The 10,386-nt window shown below is 48.2% G+C and overlaps 2 protein-coding genes across 2 annotated transcripts; both read right to left on the bottom strand.

Annotated features, from left to right (window-relative positions):
• Window positions 1-270: 270 nt before the first annotated feature.
• Window positions 271-3,197, bottom strand: EI90DRAFT_3159165 (uncharacterized protein; the record flags this gene model as incomplete). The annotated part of the gene is made up of 4 exons (XM_039066221.1): window positions 3,168-3,197; window positions 2,848-3,109; window positions 2,422-2,788; window positions 271-455 (listed from the first exon to the last, which is right to left on the bottom strand). The coding sequence occupies exons 2-4, from the start codon at window positions 2,992-2,994 to the stop codon at window positions 271-273; spliced, it is 699 nt and encodes a 232-aa protein (XP_038908852.1). The 5' UTR covers window positions 2,995-3,109; window positions 3,168-3,197.
• Window positions 3,198-3,484: 287 nt separating this feature from the next.
• On the bottom strand, window positions 3,485-8,013 carry EI90DRAFT_3282630 (acetyl-CoA synthetase-like protein; the record flags this gene model as incomplete). Its single annotated transcript, XM_039066908.1, has 11 exons — window positions 7,074-8,013; window positions 6,634-6,980; window positions 6,483-6,565; window positions 6,267-6,405; window positions 6,008-6,166; window positions 5,753-5,922; window positions 5,614-5,671; window positions 4,676-5,546; window positions 4,202-4,605; window positions 3,863-4,099; window positions 3,485-3,826 (listed from the first exon to the last, which is right to left on the bottom strand). The coding sequence occupies exons 1-11, from the start codon at window positions 7,690-7,692 to the stop codon at window positions 3,485-3,487; spliced, it is 3,429 nt and encodes a 1,142-aa protein (XP_038908851.1). The 5' UTR covers window positions 7,693-8,013.
• Between the last annotated feature and the right edge of the window lie 2,373 nt (window positions 8,014-10,386).

Genomic DNA, 10,386 nt, shown 5'->3' with positions numbered 1-10,386 from the left:
CTGAAGTGCCATCAACTATGGTACATGACTTACATATATACATACATAATACAAGACAAATATGAAAAGAAAGGGAAAACCCAAGATGGACTTACCCACTTGCTGGGTTGGCGAGCTCATGAGAGAATTGCCTTATCGAGCACTGTGGAGTGGGTAAGTGCAGGGGAGAATTAGTGACAGCTATTGGATAATGGGAAAACCTTTGCAGGGTTGGCAGAGGTCCTAGGAGGTCTGTAGTAATGTTGGGTAGATAGAAATATTAATAAACTTCTATGATGAGGATATGGGGTACTGGAGAAGGTACCAGAGATTGGAGGCGGAGGTGGACCAGAAGTATACTGGAGGATATGGTGGAGGTGAGGGAGAGGACGAACCAGAGGTGAACTGGAACGGTGGCAGAGTAGGTTGGAGGTTGGGTGGAGTTGGTATGGATATGACACTGCCCAGATTCCTTGCTGGAAGTTGGAGGAGGGTTGAAAAAATCAAGGATTGGGATTGTGCATTTCTTCCTGTCAATCCTTGTCCTTTTTTGCATCTCCTGGATCCTCCCACTAATAGTCCTCTTGATTGCTGCATCGTGGTACCAGCTGTGCTCCGAGTGTACTGTACCTACATGACCAGGAGCCGCCTTGGGTTTGAGTGTGACAAGGGAGAGCCTTGTCAGGGCATGCCCCGACACGCCCTGCCCGATCCCTGCTCCGCCTCCCCGCTCCGCACCGCCTCTCCCTCCTCTCCCTCTTCCTTCCTCCTGTTCTCCTCTCCTCTTTTCTTTCTTTCTCTCTTTCTCTTACACGGACCACCTTTCTCTCTGCTCAATGTATCATCGGCGCACACGCCCATCTCCCCTCCTGTATCTTACATCCCTACACCGCCGCCACCGCCACCGCGCTCGCCTTGCACCCTCAGCGGGCCCTCTCGGGATCTTCCGTGGAAGCACCCGGAGAGCCATGGCTGTGTGCAAGGGTGACGTGGCGCACCCCACGTGATCATTCCCGCATGTATATAATAACAGCTGGAGTGGGAACCGAAGAAGTAGCCTTCTTCTCACATTTCCACTTCAGGCAAGTAGTGTAGCATTCCCCTTTAATGATGACTCACATTTCCACTTCAGACTAAGTGGTCGGGGACGCTCACCCCGCGACGGGATCGCCGCTACGCATAGCCGTCATCCGTCCCACCGAGTCCCGCACGCCGGGACCTCGCCGCTTTCGGAGCTGTCCCTGACAAGCCTGCCACAAGCAGCCCTTCAAGGCATGACATACCTGGACTGGTGGACTCCAGAGGCATGACACATGAGTTGGCATTTTCCTGCACAACAAAATAAGCAGGCAGCATATATTTCTGAATTTGAACATTCAAAAATTTCCCTCTTGCAAAAATCTGCAACAAGTGTCAAATGGTGATTTTTCGATGAAGTATAATTGCCTTTTTTGGAAATTGAATTGAAAATGTCACAGCCACCCTGAAACTGTACTCACAGCATGACAAGGGACCCAGAGCCTCAGACCCAGTGTGACATGTGACAAAGGACCAATTTGAGCCATGCCACAAGGCCAGTGTGATGTGTGACAGGCTCCCAGTCATGTAGGTACAGTACACCATTTATGGTGGTCCTGGCACATGTGACTTTGTTGCCCAGGATTTTTCCCCAGATATTGGCTAACTGAGCAAGCTGTTCCTCAGTATTGTGGCACTGGGCAAATGCATTCTTTAAGGATATTGCTGGGTTGATTGTTTCATCTGTTAGAACGTGCGGATTCGGACGACTCCGGAATGGAATCGGAGACTTATCATGGAAGGACCTCAGCCTCAGCGACTCAGGCGGAGTGCTGTGCCATTGCTGGTTGTCCTGGGGGTCCCTAATTTCGGATCTAGCAGAGGGAAAGTCTCTTGGGGGGAATTCCAGTCAATTTCGGACTGAGGTTACAAGTTACTAGGTACATTGTATATAAGGAGGGGTCCGGAATCAAAAGGAACAAGGGTAGGACAAAAGGAGACAAAGGGAGATGGAAAGAGGAACAACACCGAGGGTCAAGAGTTTGACTCAATGGTGTTTCCCAAAGGAGGAATGAAGGGCCAAGGCCCAAGGAGGAAGGAAGGAGGTTGGGAGTGGGGAATGGCTAGCTGACTGAATAGAAAGGAAGCAGCAGCCCAAATAGGAATGAGGGAGAATAGCGGAATTGAAATGGACAATGCAATAGTTGCAAAGTCCGGAGTAAGTCCGGAAAGTCCGAACTCGGAGGTTAAACTCCGGAATATTGGCAAAGGTAATTAAATGGAATGAGCTAACCAATACAATGGGTATAAGCGGAGGTGGGGTCAAAGTCCGAGGTCGGAGCTAAGACCGGAGGTTCCGGAGACAGAGACGCAAACGGGATTCTGGAGCGGAGGTCCGGAGTTGGGAGCATAGGTGTTGCATACTCGTCTGGAAGGTGTCGAGGTTGGGGTCGGACCCGGAATGTTCTGGAGTCGGACCGAAGGTGGTGTCTGAGCCGGAGGTGGGATAACCTCTTGGGAGTCGGCAAGGAGAAGGTGACGGAAGGGAAGTAGGGCTCTGGAAGTCGGAGTTCGGAGTTCCGGGAGCCCAGAGCGGAGGTCGGGATTGTATGGATATGACATCATCAAGGTCTGTGTTGCTGTCTGCATCGCTGTTTGCACCATCATATGAGTTGGAATTGACATTAGCATCAGGCCAATCCAGAAGTACATTGTCCCCAACAGTCTGTGTGTGCTCTAGGGGGGTTGTGTGGATTGACTCTGTAGTCAGAGATGGGTCTACATGTAATTTCTAGTAAAGAAACAAAAGTAATGAATCATGACCCAATAACAATATATGGTGAACCTTACCTTCTGAGAGTACTTTCCAAGGTTATTTGCTTGCTTACGCTTTTTCCCTAGAGGCATAATGTGCAATGTTGGAGGGGAAAGGGTGTGGGCGCTTAGGTGCTTTCCCACTTCGGCCTCGGCAAATTCCGAATGAATTGATTTCGCCATTCCATGCACGCCAAAATTTCACTACTGAATTTTCAGTCGCGGTTCCCAAGTGACAAGCATTGAAAGAAGAACCACTTCCGGGCACAAAACAAAAAAGCCCCTCTCACTTCTCACTGAGTACAAATATCAAATTTTAGAAACCGGGAATGTCTTCTTTACTGCGTACCCTACATAGTTCAGGCTGTAGCATTGGCTAGATCAAGTCGTGTCCAAAGTGAGAGGGTTAGTTCATTCTGGAATAGTTTGCATCCGTAAAGTGATGACTTGTGCACGTCGCCAGTCTTACAACCTAGCCAGGGGACTACATATGCGGGATCGAGTTAAGGATTAGCTACTGAATACACTGCAAAAATAGGGGGAAGAATAATGCACAGAGTTAGAGAGTATTGGTATCCAAACGAGGATGATTGCTCTGCAGAGGAATGCTTCAATAGAGAACGCTGAGATCAAAATATTTATCACGATGTCCGCACGACAGAAGGGTCGAACATTAAACATTAATCCAGTAAGTAGCCGCCCATAACAACCCGACCGCTATCCATGGCAGGCTATACTCAGCTTCTGGCGGCGTTACCTTTACCTGCTCAGTTGTCGTCGTCGTCAGACGAATGGACGCTTTCTCTCCTACCCATGGTGCCGCATCCTCCTCAAGGTGCAGTTCACTCGTAACGAATCCCTTCTCCCTCCAATACCTCAACCAACCCAAAGCATCCTCCTTACCAAGACTCCTCAAGTTCTCCCGTCGAAGCGCAGGGCTAGCCTTCACGGCTTTAACGTTAGAAAGTACTGGTACGCCCATAGCCTCTCGCGCCTTGGTAACGGGCATCCCATCCTTGAAAGGACGGAACATATCGATAAGACGTAAAACCGGGTTGGCAGTCGCAGCTTCAACTTCGGAGTGCGAGGGGTTGGCAAGATCCTTCTCGAGAAGTTCGAGCCACTGGGAATAAGGGACGAGGGGCACACGAAGAGCTTTGGCGATAGGGGAGAAGATCTCAGTCCAAGTTGTAGGGTAAGGATGAGAAAGGTGAACTAGACCGCTCGTAGTGTTACGGAAATCGATGAAAGCCGAAGCAGCAACGTTCATCGGGAGCCACGATACTCTCTGTTAATTTTTTTTTCGATTCCCCGAAAAAAAACAACAACAAACGTCAGGACCCCATGGCATCCATCAGCAACGGCGGAAAAATGAAAGAAAAAGACTCACATCATTAACGGCAGGAAGAGCTCTTACGACTTCACCCGATTTGACAATAGCGGGAATCCACTCCGACGTATTCCACGAGCCATTCTTCCCACCACTGAGTTGTCCAACGCGCACGACGACCGGTTTGAGTGGCGTCTCCTGCGCTACGCGAGCAAGGATCTGTTCCGCAACCCACTTGGACTCTCCATAACCACCGGCGTTCAACACGGTGCGAGGGTCATTGACGTGTACTTCCGCTGCGGGGGCATCAGAAGTGATCGTGCCAAGCACAGAGACGGAGGACGCAAAGAGGATTTTTGGAGGGGTTGGAAGGTAAGATGAGAGAGAGAGGTCGACGAGGCATCGAAGACCTTGGAAAAGAGGTTCGAACGAAGAAACGGCAAGATTGAAATCCACACGCCAGGCTGAGAAAGGAAATCAGTACGAGAAAGCGGGGGGAAGGTCCAAGATATCAAAATCGAAATAACGACCCACCTGTATGGATAATGGTAGTCGCAGTATGCCGTATAGTCTCATACGCATAACCGTCCAGCCCAAGATCCCAAGAGATCGGATCAATCTCGTAAAGCTCAACCTTACCCGACCCCAACACCGCCTTCGGATCATACCCTCTCTCGATCAAACTCTCCTCCTGCCTCTTCCGAAGCGTCTTCCCCCCACCTTTCGAATTGACCCGGTTCAACGCATAAACTTTAACGACCGTCGACATCTTCGTCAACTGCGCCAATATCGCAGTACCCAACGCACCCGTCGTTCCAGTGACGACGATCACCTCGCTGTTCCCTGGACCCGAACCCGGAGCAGGATCCGTTGGTTTGTGAATGGGTAGATCCGAAGCGTATCGATCAACGAACGCTCGGAGCTCAGCGATCTTGTTCTCGGCAAAGTCAGTCGTGGAGGAAACTGAGGAAGGATCGAAAAGCCCATAGAGAGCTTCAGCGAGCAAGTCGATCGTAGGTGCTTGATAGATCAAACCGGAAGAGAACAACGAAGTGTCGATGAGTTCCCCTTTAACGTCCTTTGCCTTCGTGTCACGAAGAGCGGTCACGATAGAATTCCGCATGAAGGTCGCCTGAAGGGAGTCGCTTCCATTCTGAAATATATCTTGATCATCTCCAATCTTGGCCCCCATCACGCCAGTGACGACATCCCGCACAAACGTATGCAGGCTTTCTTTGGTCCATTGGGTCGGAGGGTTGACACTAGCCTTTGAAGAAACCGCTTTCTCGAGAGTTTTGTAAACGGTTTCTATCTCTTCATCGTAATCTTTGATAACGGCTGATTTTCGAATGGACCCTTTTCCGGTGAAGGTGAAAGGCTTCTCAGGTTTAGCAAGGATGATCATCTACAGAAAATGAAAATGAAAAATAATTAAATCTGGAGCGCAGAGCCGTGTTCAATTTTTTTCGTACCTCCCTGAATAATCTCGAATGCGACGGTGCATATTCATTTGCTAGCTGAACCGAAGCCCTAGTAATATGAAAGGCAACAACAAACCAATTCTTGAGAAAAAAAAACTAAGGAAGCCGGAAAAATAAAGTTGCAACTCACCAAATTGAATCTATATACGCAGCCACTTTCCCTTTATCACTGATATCGAGGGAAAGGTGTGGGGCAGGAGTGATGATGACTCCATTATGTGGTTTCCCACGACCGAACATCACTGAACCTTGAATGAGTGGATCCCTGGAGATGATAGCCTCTAGCGGACCAGGATTTGTCTGTATGCACCGAGGAAGCCAAAAAAAAGAAAAAAGAAAAGAAATTGTGAGATTGAGCAGTAGTAGAGTGATGTCACATACAAACCTTCTCCCCAGTGCTCAACATAAGCTGATCATCTGCACGTCCATAAATGCTATAATACCCCTTCTTCGTCGGATGTTCCAACAACAAATCACTGGTCGAAAGGCCCATCTCTCCATCGAATTCAGAGTTTATCCCAGAGGGCGTATGCGTTGGACCACGCTAACAGATAATAGAACAAACAAATACACACATGTCAGCGCTTCCTTCCGAAAACAACCCGGGGGTGGGGGTGAAAAGGAGAGAGAAAAAAAAAACTGACCAGAGCTCTGAACTCTACCGCATCGCTATCCTCTTGTCGTTTTAACGAAACGTGGATGTGTTTCGAGAAACGCCAGTATTCCCACGCTTCGAGATCAAGCTTTGCAGGGATGAAGATGTTCACGCCTGCAGTTTCGGTACTAGAAAAACAAAAAAAAAAAACAAAAAAGTCAGCTTCATGTCGAACAGTCTAAAAAAAGCAGAGGGGCAGTCGCACATTCCGTAGAAAGGGTAGACGGGAACGCCTGCTGCGGCGAGGCTATCCCCTACGACTTTGCTGAGCGGTCCACCAGAGTAAGCCTATTAATTTATGTCAAGCATTGCCCAAAAAAAAAAACTCAACATAACAACCACCACCACAAACTCACCACGATCCTCGACCGTTTCAACACCTCAATCCACTCGCTCTTCAAACTCCAAGCCTCCAAAAAGCTCGGCATAGTAAACAAGATATAAACGGGGGTCTTCAACAAACTCTCGATGACCCTTTCAGGAGAAGGGAACGAAGGTCTTTCTTCAGGTTTGAAAACGGACAGGATGGCACCGCATCCGATCATTTGAATGGCGTTCATCGAACCGAGAGCGTGAAACATGGGTAGAGTTGTGGCACCGATGATTTTGGAACATAGGTCTAGTTCACCGTAGGATGGGATTCGGATGAATTCGACGATTGAACGGTGGAGGATCGAGATGGGTTTGGGGAAAGCGGTGGAACCTGCAATAAAAATATAAAAACAAGTGGGTTTCCCAGAGGTAAGAAGGTGTTCAGTCCAAGGTAAGGATGAAATGGAAAAACGAATGGACATACCCGATGAATGGAGTAACATTCCGGTGGAGTTAAGATCTGCACCAGGTGCAGGGATCGTACGCCCATCCGGTTTATCCTCATACAACATATCATAAAAAGGCGTCATAACGGCCTTACACACCAGCTGACCACCTCCATGAAGAACCTTTTCAGAAGCAGCCCAAAGAGCTTGCATATTCGGATCACCACTGACGAACACATGAGTCGCGTTCGTTTTTGTGAGTAAATGAGCGACCGAAGAGGGAGAGTTACGTGGACTGAGTGCAAAGGGGATGTACCCTGCACGCATGATACCATGAAACAAGGTGAAATAAGAGATGGAATCTATGGATGCGAGGATACCGATGATCTTGCTGGAAGTACCGAGTCTAGGGACGTTCAAAGCACGAACGATACGAGCAGCTCTTTCGATGGCGATACGAACTTTGGACCAGGTGATCCAAACTTTATTGGGACCATCGTCGAAGACGAAGAGAGGATGGTTAGGACTGTGTTCGGCTTGCCAGTCGATCAATTGGGGTACGGTGAGTGAACCGTCCATAGGCGGTGAAGAGAAAGTCTTGGAGTTCTTTCCATGGATGAGTGGCGGAGGAGGAAGTGGTATGGAAGATAATGGCATATTGATGATTCCCCCGCTGGAATATGGGTGTCAAAGGGTTGGGTTGGGGGTTGGGGGATTGACTGGAAATCGAGGCTATATAAGTGAAAGAAATACGGTCCAGTTACTATCTGCTCGAGATAAAGCCCCAAATGGAATGAGAGTGACTAGCTGAGGGGAGGAGTGTTGTCGAGAGAGAGAGCCAAAGTTATGATCAAAGGGAGATTATAGGATTCATCTTTTCCTTTGCGCAGCCACATAAACCGCGAAGGATATGATCCGGGGACTCAAAAAGTGCGATCTGATCGCCTTTTTACGGCGCTTCCCCATGCCTCCCACCCCACCCCCCCCCTTTTCGGCGTTGGCATTGGTCCCCCCCCTCCCTGGTGGTGTTTTGCTCCGTGATGGAACAACCCAGTATATAGCAAAAAGGGCAAGGGAGACGGATAACGCGGCTTGCGCTCTGTCTCGAAACCATGTAGTGGTTGTTGTGGCGGTTCCGCTTTTTTTTGTGGCTTGCGACCTAAACTCGGAGTGATGCCCGATTGAATTGGGTAAATTCAATTGGATTTGTCAATTGACTCATTTCGCTTATTTGAAATACTTTGCCGACGCCGCTCAATTCATTTTTTCCAACATGGCAATATTGTTGGAATGTAATCTCTAATGCTCGTATCCAATGCTTTCCTGGTCTGTATGCCTGCCTGCAAGCGAAGGGGAACTGGCCCTACTATCACCTAGGAAAGAACAAAGAGAGGCAAAGAGTAACTCGATCGAATCGGCCTGCTATCATCTGACCGCGGAGCTTACATCTACTTTAGTAGATCCTTTGCCTAGAGCTTTACGGTACTTCTGCACGCCCCCACGCTAACACCCAATCTGGAAAGTGACCTCATTTTTGGTACTCCGGTATATTGATGTACATTTCATATCTATGACCACTCTGTTTATTGGCTGATCATCTATTGGAACGCTTCAACCCAACCCATGCATGATAACCCAGCTTTTGCTTTCGGACTTGTTTATCCGATCGGTTAGACATAAACAGGCCACATTGTACATGCCCCGACTGGTATATATGGTCATGTAGTCCCTCAAGGCATCATCTCTCGCCGGTCATCCTCTGATGATACCCAACCTCAGCCCTACACATACATACACACACACCAATTCGCAAAGCCATTATAATCCAATGGCTAACCTATGACAATTATCAAGAGAATCCTCCGCTACTCATGATTATATTAATGGGCAACCGGACTCGTAACTTCATGGACTCCGCCTTTTGATCCCAAGGAAAAACGTCTCCAGTTAATTCTTCCGGCTGACTCGTATTTTCAGAATTGACTGGTCGTCACATGTGACGACTCGTTCCTTCCACAACGTCAATCTGTTTCGCTTTGTCGTTTCGAAGGGCAATATGAGCACGTTGTTTCATAACATCTCGCAAAGGGATGTCGTCATCGCATTACTATGATGAGGCAGCCACCGGGCAGTTTCCTCGTTGGAGTCGCGCGCAGTTTCGAGTGCTTCAGCAGTGCCAAAATTAACGTGAGTATCAGCCATCTCTCGGAGTTTGAACAAAAGATACATGAAGTCACGGTACCAAACATGAGCTTTCAATTCCTTTGTTACAATTATTGTTAGCGCTATTACTTATATGTCTCTCTCCATCGTCTGGAATGACTCCTGTCTGGCCATGGGCATAAATACTCCCACGCATGCATGCATGCCATTTACTTCCCCGTACGGTCTCACCAGGGCAAAAATAAGGAGGGGGTATGTACTTGGTCGCCAAGTACTATTGTACCTGACCATCCCTGGATCTACCCGCTCCCACCTCTGACCTTTATCACACGTCTCTGACTCTCTCTCACCCACTTTCTTACTTACATAAGTAATTCTTCTTTCCAAAGCAAGAGTGTCTGTCTCTCCCCATATATATTTATATTTTTAAATTATCGTGGCAATTCCAAATGTTCGGGCGAACACACCGCCTTTCGGATGAAGATCGTTGACACAATAATGTATACATCTTTTCATGGAGCTTGAGCTGATTATCAGTCCCTAACCTATCCGTTGATACTTCTTCGACTCAAAGATATACATATACGTCCAAAAGAAACAAAAACAAAAGCATGATGAACGTCGTACCGCCATATATAGAACACACTGATGATCCTGTAGATAACTTATATATCAACGAGTGCAGTCGTGATACCAGTGCAAGGGCGATTCCTTGATCCATTTCCGTTTCAACAGCAGCAGCAGCAGGTAGCACATCAAGGGGGGGATATTTGTTTTGTTTGCACCCTTTTAGCCCGGGTCTTAGTTTCTTCTAAGCTTAGCTAGGCATTTTTCGCTCTTCCATCCCCGCTTCCCGTACTTCCCCCCCCTTCAAGCTGAAAATAACCTTCCCGTAATTCGCCGCGGTTTCGGGGCTCTCTAGCTCTGCAGTACACCGGGTACTTACGCAGGAAATCAATTGGCATGTCATTTCGACTTTAATCTATATATATCTTAACATTAGGCTCTATCAGTATTACGACCAAATAAAGCCTGCGAAAGTTGCACACGACGCGGAGGGTTGCCCGATGATCGGGTGTACAAGCGAGCGAGCGAGCAAACGGGGCTATAGGGCAGTATTTGAATTGTTGAACGATGGCCTAATGGTTCCAAGTCGGCCAAATTGTCCAGTGTGGGCACCGGCCACTC

The sequence above is a fragment of the Cantharellus anzutake genome (genome assembly GCF_015039405.1).
Source record: "Cantharellus anzutake strain C23 chromosome Unknown EI90scaffold_133, whole genome shotgun sequence".
Taxonomy (NCBI): domain Eukaryota; kingdom Fungi; phylum Basidiomycota; class Agaricomycetes; order Cantharellales; family Hydnaceae; genus Cantharellus; species Cantharellus anzutake.
Note: the sequence above shows the minus strand (reverse complement) of the source record. Positions and strands in the feature narration are given on the sequence as shown.